This window comes from Sinocyclocheilus rhinocerous, unplaced genomic scaffold (genome assembly GCF_001515625.1).
Source record: "Sinocyclocheilus rhinocerous isolate Xijiao unplaced genomic scaffold, SAMN03320098_v1.1 scaffold2335, whole genome shotgun sequence".
NCBI lineage: Eukaryota > Metazoa > Chordata > Actinopteri > Cypriniformes > Cyprinidae > Sinocyclocheilus > Sinocyclocheilus rhinocerous.
Window position 1 is genome coordinate 219,216 of NW_015636844.1, and position 11,069 is coordinate 230,284.

At 38.1% G+C, this 11,069-nt stretch overlaps 1 protein-coding gene across 1 annotated transcript in view; it reads left to right on the forward strand.

The window, feature by feature from the left end:
- LOC107748107 (bifunctional heparan sulfate N-deacetylase/N-sulfotransferase 1-like) overlaps positions 1–11,069 on the forward strand; it is a 130,843-nt gene that overhangs the window by 110,833 nt on the left and 8,941 nt on the right. Inside the window, exons 10-15 of the mRNA XM_016562766.1 lie at positions 2,883–2,979; positions 4,501–4,624; positions 7,405–7,579; positions 9,784–9,954; positions 10,045–10,154; positions 10,651–10,753. Coding sequence (XP_016418252.1) covers positions 2,883–2,979; positions 4,501–4,624; positions 7,405–7,579; positions 9,784–9,954; positions 10,045–10,154; positions 10,651–10,753 — 780 coding nt within the window. The remainder of the gene's footprint in view (positions 1–2,882; positions 2,980–4,500; positions 4,625–7,404; positions 7,580–9,783; positions 9,955–10,044; positions 10,155–10,650; positions 10,754–11,069) is intronic.

Sequence of the window (11,069 nt, forward strand, 5' to 3'; positions counted from 1 at the left end):
GATAATATTTGATCATTACACACACACACACACACACACACACACACACATAGCCTATATAAATATATATATTAATTTCTCTTCCTTTTTCTCACCATCAACATGAAGATCCAACAGTCAACGGAGCCAGCCAACTGTTGTGGAACATTTTAAAATAATAGAATATCATTCATTCACTCCTGGAATAAGAATATGACAACACAGCATTTGTATTAGTAACTTTGTTTTATGAAAGCCTTATAAATCTCACCTTGTTTTTGATCAGCTACCTCATCTATCTATCTATCATCTGATTAAATCGTTATAAAAAAAAGCTGACTTGACATCAACGTAGATTAAAACTTTGAAATGATCCAAAACACTACGTGGCGCTATGTTTAGTAAGATAACGTTTGCTCCGCCCACTTACGGCTTGACGCTGCTGGCCTGGCGCTGCTGTCCTGAGGCTGCTGTGACGTAAGGGTTCTGCGGTTCTGCAGCTGGGGATTATTGCGTTAATCAGATCTTGTTTTAAATGTGTGCTGAAATAAATACCGGGCCCTATTTATCAAGCAGTTAAAATGCCACTTCCCGCACCCAAAACAAGGTGTCTGTGGATGAGAGTCCGAAGCAAGGACTGGTGAGACAACATTTGTCCTGCACCATTTCACAGATGATGAATGGAAGGAGAATTTGAGATTGACACGACAGTCATTTATGACACTTATGATCCAACAACGTCATCTACGTCATTGCACGTGCATAGCTCTCCAGTTTCGGTTTTCAATCTGATCAAGTGTTTACATGTCCTATCGAACAGAATGAAATTTCAGTTGGATTTGGCCAATTCATTCCAATGTGACTTTTATTCGGACTGGGCTACTACTCCAATTTTCTATTACGAATTTATTGACGAATAGAAATTTTAAAGCAGTGGTTTCCAACCACGTTCCCGAAACCCCTCCAATGCAACACATTTTGCATGTCTTCTTATTAAAAACACACCTTATGTAGGTCACCAGCTAATTAATAGAAACTCCAAGGCTGTGTCCGAAAATTGCCCCCTATACCCTCATTCACTATTCCCTACATTAGGTCACTAATTCAGTTCACTACAAGGAGGGAATGAAAACGAGTGAGTGAATTCAGACACTGAGTGTACCGGAAGGACTGCTGCTTTTGCATAGTTGGTGCTTGCTGTTTAATAATCATTTGAAACCGGCAAACTAGCAGCTCCAGTAGTAAGATTAAAGGATTTATCTTGAACTCTGTCACAGAAAATATGTACAAACCCTAATTAAACCATTTAATAATCAATTTACAATGAATTTATACCCGTGTTGTATTAACCTGTACGCCATGGATGAGCGCTTTGTAATATGAACGGATTGATTATTCAGCTGCGAGCGCCATCTTCTGGCGCGACGCGTTGCATTATGGGTATTCTCTAGCCGTTGAGTGTGCACCAGTTGTACACTTGTTTTTGCGGTGCATTGTGGGATTGAATGAGTGCACTGGAGAACGTCCACTATGGTTTCGGACACCAATAAAATGGCTGTCCCCTCAAATAGTGCCCTATTTAAGGGTATGGGGGCGATTTCGGACACAGCCCAAGACCTGAAATGGGTGTGTCAGACAAAGGAGACATGTAAAATGTGTAGTTTTGGGGCTCCAGGAACATGGTTGAGAGTCACTGCTTTAAATGAACAGCATTTATTTGAAATATAAATAATTTGTAACATTATAAATGTCTTTACTGTTTAGTGTCCTTGCTGAATAAAGGTATTAATTTCTTTCAAAAAAGGAAAAAAATCTTAGTGAACTTGCAATGCATTCTGGGATTGCCTTTTCCAAAATGAATACGTTTTGAAAATAAGGAATCTCATAATACAGTGTCAATTATGCTGTTCGACTTTTGGAACAGCCTTTGCATCAATGCCTTAAAGTGCTGTCTAGGTAGGCAGCTCACTAGGTTTCGGAACAGAGCTCATATTTACTGTTAGCATAAAACGGTGACCCTCATGAATACATTAGTAATAAATTCACAAACCAGATGTGTTAATTCAGTGTAATATTCCATTTAGCATTGGCATGAACTCAAGCGAGGCACATTAGTGCCGAGGCGCTATAATCTAATTAGAATGGACAGGTGTTTTATTGCTGGTGGTTTGCAGTCTTGATGCACCGTTTGACCATCTCGCATTTGTGCAAGATTTTAATTTAGAGGCAAGGGTTAAAGCTATTAATTCTGTTGCCAGCTTCTTCAGCTGTGATGGATGAAGGGCTCTAAATGGCTGCTGCAGGACATCTTTCTCCTGAGATGCTTCAAAGCTCTTGACAGGGTTTGGTTTATGCTTCTGATTTCTATCTGGTTAATCCCATAAAACGGCCACCTCTGGGATGTTATTAGGGCAAGTTTAAAAGCTAAGTCTGAATTAATCTAAAATCTGCTTGTTATTGGATTCTGCCGATATGTTGTAAGATAATTGACATGTTTGAATAGTTTGTTTTAATTTGACCAGACAACAGCCATCCACCCATAATGCACTTTTCCTGCTGATGTTAAATCTGAGTCCAAGCACTCAGGCTACATCCAAATTCCTATATTTTCTGAGCATGTCCTGAACTTTTGGACATCCTTCTATTTTGGTGTACCCTACATCTGAATACTAATACTTCCCTGCAAAAAATGTACATCTCGCCCTGGGTAATTTTGTAAAACAGTATGTTTCTCATATTCATGCTGGCTTGGTGAATGAGAACAATTTTTCCAGCTTCTTTATAATTTCCTGCTGGTTATTGAGGCACAATGATTGACTCCCTGCAGTGTTTTTATTGTGAATGTGCTCATTTCAGTGATGTATGGGAAGCCCTTCACTTCAGCTAATTTCTTACCGTTACAGGACCCCTGTGAGGACAAAAGACATAAAGACATCTGGTCTAAAGAAAAGACCTGTGACCGTTTCCCCAAGCTGCTTATCATCGGACCTCAGAAGACTGGTGAGTGTCGTGTGCTCACCACACATCCACATGTGTGCACTTGCGCCATCTAGCTGTGTTGGCCAGAAATGCTCTTTTTTAAAACCATTTAAAGCAATTTTCCATCTAGATCTAATGTAATAATAATGCTGCCTTCCAGCACATATCAGCAAATGTAAAGCTGTAAATTACAATATTACAATTTACTGTAGGAATTGCTATTAATCCTTTTCTAACTTTTTTTTTATATATATATATATATAATTGTAGGTATTATAAATACCCTTTTGTAGTTATCATAAACCCCTATTTAGTGGCTATTGTTTTGCTTACCAGAATGTTACCAGTAATAGGGATCCAGTATTTGTCAATTTTAAGATTATTAGAATTTGGAGATTATCTATATATATCTAAATAAATTCTAGAAAACTTTTCTCTCTTTTTTTCAAATTTAATAAACAAAAAAATCTGTCAATTTGCCTGCATTTCATTTGCTGTCACTAAGTTATGTATATATATATATTAGAGCTGAATAGACATGGCATGAATGCATTTACACTGCAATTAAAATTGCATTAGTAATGATCTGAGAAAAAGCAGTTTTAAATAAGCATTAGTTGATTTTAAGAAAAAAAACTGAATAGTGAAATTACTGTCACTGTTTTAATGAGTGAGTGAGTGAGTCAGTCATTCATTCAACCAATTTGTTCAAATGGCTGATTCATTCATAAACGAAGCAAGGGACTGAATCATTGGCTTACTTGATTCATTGGCTCTTCTCAGTTCATTTGTAAACAGCTACAAAAAGTATTTATAAAAGGGGGTGGATTAGTGCTGTGATTGACTTGCAACAGGTATGTTTTTTTCATCCAGTGCTCTTAAATCAAGTGTGCAAAACAGGGTTGGTGGGCTTTTATTTCCTTACAGGCTCAGGCTTATACAGTGGGTACGGAAAGTATTCAGACCCCCTTAAATTTTTCACTCTTTGTTATATTGCAGCCATTTGCTAAAATCATTTAAGTTAGGCTTTCTACTGCAACCCTGGCTGCTGCTCGGTAAATGTGAATTCAGTTTTACAGCATTGACTAATTAAACTTCTAAAGATGTCTTCAGGGAGCAATAGCCCTCTCTAAGAGTGGGTAGTAAAATAGCTGTGTTAATCTTCTCAATAAAAGTTAGATTAGGGGGTTGGGCTTTAGAACGGCGTTTATTTATTTTTCTTTTTTGCACTGTTATAACTTGACTTCCTAGACTTGTATATTAGCTAGCATGCTCATTTCAGTAAACTTTTCCTGAAACCTTTTTATTTGGCTCAAATTAAATCAGGGTTTATACTACATACTGTACAAACATATATTTACTTCTATAGCTCAATAGCAGAATTTTAGGAGTCACGGTGGGGTCCAGAAGTTTGAGACTACTAATGAAATTGTTTTATTATTATTGTTATTATATTTAAGGGATTTTACTCATTTAAGTTTGATTTTCAATTGTTTTGTTAAAAATTATATAATTGACATATGCTGTCTTGTGTCTGTTCAGGAACTACTGCTCTTTATCTGTTCCTGGGCATGCATCCCGATTTGACCAGTAACTACCCCAGCAAGGAGACCTTTGAAGAAATCCAGTTCTTCAATGGCCGAAACTACCACAAAGGCATTGACTGGTATGTGGTGATATTGTGAAAGAAAATGTCTCCTCCATACTTAAGCAACTTCGGTGGTTGCAGTCTCCTTAGAATCATGCTTGATTTAAAGCCCCACCCCGACATATGTTAGCTTTGAGGTTGCTTATTTGCTAGTGTGCGCATGCAAATAAACATTTATCAGATTGAAAACCCATTCACACCAAGGACAATAACTTTAGCTATAACGTTTTTGATAGTTGTTTTAATTCTGTTAGAATAGGGAAACCCACAGCACAACTATATAATAACTTGATAATGTCACAGAGGAACAGTATGGTTGGAATCACTTTCGAAACTTTTTTTTTCCAGCTGATGAATGATAAAAACATCAGCATTTAAAGTGGCAGGCATCAAAACTGCGCCATGTGCGTATAATGAGCAGAAAGTTTTAAAGGGGTCATATGATGCGATTTCAAGTTTTCCTTTCTCTTTGGAGTGTTACAAGCTGATTGTGCATAGATAAGATCCCTGAAGTTGCAAAGACTAAAGTCTCAAAACCAAAGAGATATTCTTTATCAAAGTTAAGACTCTGCCACGCCCCCCTAAAACGGCTCGTTCTAACACGCCCCCACATATCTACCCCACTATGTGGAAATATTTGCATAATGCCGCCCAAATGAGCACGCAAAATTTAGACGCTAATATAGTTATTGTTACTGTTATTGTTCTTGGTGTGAACAGGTCTTGACACATTTAAAATATATGATCTAAAAATTTTATTTAAAATACTGAATCATCTTTCAATCATGGGATGTATCTAAAACTTCATCCAGTCAAATGAGAATATCCTTTCCCCCTAAAACAACCAATCTCTGATGCGCCCTAAGGGTGTATTCACACCTGTCTTGTTTGGTTCGATTGAATCGAACTCAAGTTCGTTTCCCCCTTTGGTGCGGATCTTTTTGGCTGGTGTGAATACAGCAATCGCACTCTGGTGCGGACCAAACAACCGTACCAAGACCAAGCTGAAGAGGTGGTCTCGGTCCGCTTCCAAACGAACTCTGCGACCTTGATCCGACCCAATTGCAGAAATCACGCTCAGAAACATGCTGCTCGCACATGTAGTGCTGTTGTTTGCGTTTCAGTGGCTAAAATCACTTGTTTTTAAACCACAGTGCTTAAAAATGCATGCAAATGATGAGTTTTTGTGACCATGGCGCACAGAAACGTGACGTGAGCGCGCTAAATAGGCTAAAGCTTGCCGCAAAAGTTACCATGAATATGTTGGGGGGAAATAGTAAAGATATTTTTGAATTATTTATTAATTAACTAGTGTTTTCTGAGTCAGTGTCGCAAAGATGAAATTGATGATCCTGACTCGCCATCTCATCATGGACGCGAAAAGAAATGCATCTTTGCGGATTACATAATGAAAGAGTTTTTTTTGGATTTGAATTATTTCGTTTTGTGATCATTTAAAGCCATATATATATATATATAGCCATTATAGCTAGATATATTCATCATGTCTGTAAGGAAAATATTTGCTAAGTTTCGGTTCATTTTTGTGAAGCGCTTCTGTTCTACACCAAGACGGCAAGCGCATCCTATTTGTTTCTTTATTTTACAAAAGCATAATGTTTTGTTGATATTTTGATTGCACACAAATAAAATAGACCCTTTACAGTTCCGAACGATGTATTATTCTTACCTGTATGAGCAAAAATGACAGCGTATTTAATTTGTTTCCACTGATGTCCTGAAGCGCGCTTCAGCTTCCACTCTCTGCACAAACGATTGGATATGCGCCTAACAGCACACATTTATTTAGGTTAAATGTTTAAACTAACATTGTGATATGCTTTAAATATTTTATCTATAGATTTTATTTTTGGCAAGTCGTACTTACAACATCGTATGATGTTGTCTCATATGATGCTCATAAGTTTCTTCATATTGCATTAGTATCTGATAACACCAAATCAGTAAAAGAATAAAAATTGCTCTACAAAAGATCTCCATGATTAGCCTGTTTTTGCACTTCCTGTTGTCCCTGCTTGAGAATTCCTGTCGAATGAATGGATGACCTTAGCACACGTGTGGTTTTGTTTACAATTTCTGGTTCACTTGCAAAAAGGGCAGTGTGAAAGCGAACCGCCCCAAACAAAATAAATAAACATTGTATTTGGTCCGGACCAAAGCAAGTGAACTAGCGGACTTTCCTGGTGTGAATACACCCTAAGTTTCTGTTTCTATAGGGACTACTTCAACACGGACAAGCAAACCACATGATTTCATGGGTTCTTTTCAGTCAATAGCTCTTGTAAACTGCTGTGAAGTACATTGATTGTGAAGGTCTGACATGCTTTGAAGTTAAGAGCATTAAGAGACATGGAGGCTAATGTTCCCACGAGAGAAAGGCATTATGGGTCATTTCAAAACTCAACGCTGCCTTCACTACCTGCTCTTTCTTTACCCCTTTCAGTAGTCTGAAATGTGACTAACAGAAAGCAAGTGTCTGATGCACATCACCGAGTGCCTCTCTCTCTCTCTCTCTTCCTTCCTTCCTTTTTCTCTTTAATCATTGTGCGGAAAAAAATTATGGTGCTTGAGGGTTCATGTGGTGGTTTGATCTCAAAAACAAGTGCTGGATACAATGCTGATTATAAAGACAGAGGTGCATTTCACCAAACAGAGAAACAATGGAGCAACAATAATTAAAAAAAAACTTTTACGGGTGTTGACATGTCTCCCATCTGGTTTCCCTCAGAAGGGTGGACTAAATGTAATGAAATTATGTTTTTTTTTTTTTATGCTAGGTACATGGAGTATTTCCCTCTACCCTCCAACACTAGCTCAGATTTCTACTTTGAGAAAAGTGCCAACTACTTCGACTCAGAGGTTGCGGCCCGGCGAGCAGCTGCTCTTCTGCCCAAAGCCAAAATCATCACCATCCTTATCAACCCGGCTGACAGAGCGTATTCCTGGTATCAGGTTAGTATCTAACTACTCATGTGTCATCCAGCCACATCCAGGGGCAGGCAAGGCCATGATGCCTGCTCTGGACCGTAGATTAGATCTGCAAACGGGAAAAATGTAATTCGGAAGGAATTGTAAACCGCATTGTTCTGCTGGGTCCAGTAGAGCCCATATTTTATACTTATGTGGCTTTTTATTTTTTCCCAGAAGCCCACTTATGTTAGTCAAGGTAAGTTGGTTTTGCAGCAACAAGATGCTATTTTATTTCAAAAGAGCATGGAAAGTTATGTTTTCCATTATATGAATTTTCAACTTCAACAGTACTCTGAAGAAAGTACAGCCAATGAAAAAAATCCTTTTTAAATGTAGGCATTTCTATACTGTAACTATTTGGGTAGTTTGGATGGAAGAAGATGGTATAAAAATTATGTACACCCACACATTTACATTTAGCAGCTTATACAAATTGTGTAATTGTCTGTTAGTCTCTTAAATCAACTACAAGTAATTATGTTCATTCCTTCATGCAGAATTTCATTACCTCTGTGAAACTGGAGTGATTTTTAACATGTATGGCCCACTTCAGGTCCCTCATAGCCTTTCAGTTGAATTGAGATTTTGATTTTGACTTCTAAAACTAAAACTTTTTTCTGAACCATTCCTTTGTGGGTCTGCTGCATGTGTTGATTCATTGTTATGTTGAAATGTATCCTCAACTTCATGTGAAGTTAAGTCGATGTGGAATGCATAGTTACAGTTATGGTGGCAATCTGTACAAGTCATTATAAAATTTACATAGCATTAAGTGTAATTTGTAAAATTATACTGCCTTTTATCTATTAACATCTGTAAAATTCATCATCTGTATGTTCTAGTAATGCAGGAAAAAAATACAGGGCCTCTGCGCATCCTTAAAAAGTCTTAATGTCATAATTTAAGGTCATTAAATATCTTGGAACGAAAAATATACTAATTATGTACCATATTAATTATGTGATTATTTTACTTCAAAAGTTTGTAATTTACTTAAGTAAATATGATCACTGCATGTTTAAAATTTAAAAACACTGCACCTATTTTGCATTCTATGTTCACAGTTTCAAGCTATGAAGACCTTACTTTTTTGCCAAGCCGCTGCATATGATCTAACTATGTAATGAATGATGATAGTTTACTTAAAGGGGTCATATGATGCGATTTCAAGTTTTCCTTTCTCTTTGGAGTGTTACAAGCTGATTGTGCATAGATAAGATCCCTGAAGTTGCAAAGACTAAAGTCTCAAAACCAAAGAGATATTCTGTATCAAAGTTAAGACTCTGCCACGCCCCCCTAAAACGGCTCATTCTAACACGCCCCCACATATCTACCCCACTATGTGGAAATATTTGCATAATCCCGCCGCAAATGTGCACGCAAAGAAAGAAGGCATGGTGTCCGTGTGCGCGTGTGTGTGTGAGCGAGAGAGAGAGAGGGTCACTCACAGTGGAGTCAGCTGTCTTAACCGTGGCTTGTGTACGGCAAACACATACCAGCTTCATCACTGTCTGTCACGCGACTCTGTTCCCCTTTCGGGCTCTGTCTTTACATTTATTTTGAAAGATGAAGCTCGCGATTATGGTAAGGGGCGTTACATTTCCGACGAGTGCTTGCGGTGTTCGTCCAATCACAATGCACTGGGTCAGCTGGCCAATCAGAGCAGACTGCGCTTGTCGGAAGAAGGGACTTTGTAGAAAACGAAGCGCTTGAGAGAGGCGGGGCATAGAGGACCTACAATAATGTACAGTATTTGAAAAATAATGTGTTTTTTGAACATTAAAGCATGTCAACATATTCTGTTACACCAAATACACAAAATAATGATCTTTAAAAAAGCATCGTATGACCCCTTTAATGGTTTTTATATTGTTATATGTTGTAGAAGTTTGTATTTTATCTTTATATGAGTCCTTATGTATTTTGGCTTTTTTTATAATTAAAAGTCCCACATATAATTAAAAATTATACATAAAATTATTTTATGTATGTAACATTTTTCTGGTTATTATTGGTATGTTGGGTACACAATAAGCTGCATGCGGCATTTAATTCAACATAAATCTCTGCCTGCCCCGTCACAAGAAAACTCTGCAGAATACTCAACCTAGAAACAGTACCTACGTTTTCACAGCACTGTATTTTTATCACAAAAATGTATATTCATTGTCTTTGCTGTTTTCCAGCACCAGAGGGCTCATGATGATCCTGTGGCTCAAAAATATACATTCCATGATGTCATCACTGCTGGCCGGGACACGCCCATCAAACTGAGAGTCCTGCAGAGCCGTTGTTTAGTGCCCGGACTTTACGCCACACACCTACAGCGCTGGCTCACACACTATCACCCCAGTCAGGTATTGAGCTGAGTTTGTGTGTGTCCATAGGCTCGTTGTGCATTTGAGGTTGTTTCTGTGATTTATATGAACCATTTTGTTTCTATTCAGATCCTGGTCCTGGATGGACAGATGCTGAGGACAGAACCAGCTTTAGTGATGGACAAAATCCAGAAGTTTCTAGGCCTGACAAATACGCTCAACTACCACAAGATCCTTACGTAAGAAGCTTGCCCCCAAACGCTCAAAGTTTCTCATTTCTCTTTTATGATTGATCATTAATAGTCATTAATATGCAATACATTATTGAGCACCTGGAGTGTTTGGTTTAGAGCTGCTTTGAAGTGTTTCACAGTAGTATCCTCGTCCTGATGGATCCCCTTAGTCTGACAGGTTCTCAAGGGTGCTTGTTAATTCCCTGCTTCTCTACCACCTCATGTACACTTTTTCTCTTTAGTCAACCCCTTCCACTTGTCTCTCTTTCTCTCTCTATCTGTCCTCTGTCTCATGCTGTACCACATAACCTCATAAGCAGTAACATCTGTCAACCACATCTCCCACTGTACAGTGAAGATGGTTTGTCCTGTGGCAGCCCCTCTCAGGAGGCCTTGCTGTGCACCATCTGTTTGTTATGTTCCCTTTTGATTAGGTTGATGTTGAAACATTGTCCTGTTTTTGCTGCCTGTCCTTCATTTTGTCCCTTCCTTCCTGCTGCAGGTTCGATCCGAAGAAGGGCTTCTGGTGCCAGCTGCTAGATGGAGGGAAGACCAAATGCCTGGGGAAGAGTAAAGGGAGGCGATATCCTGACATGGACGTTGATGTGAGATTATGATTCTGGTTCATATTCCTGTTTCAGTTAAAAACATTCCTGTCTTTTTTAGTTTGCCTGACATTACAAAGTGTTGGTAGAGACAAAGGGGAAAAGGAAGCTTAGACATTTTTGGTATATTTGACTCAAATCTCTTCAGTTTTCATAATCTCAATAGCAAAAACAGCATTAAATTCAATTAAAATTAGATTTTTTTTAAATACACTACCCTCTACCGCACACATTATGACAGGCCTATAGAAAAAAATATTTGACTCTTTTTCTTTTCTAAGAATGGCTTAACTTGAAGTGCTGTAAAAAAAAAAAA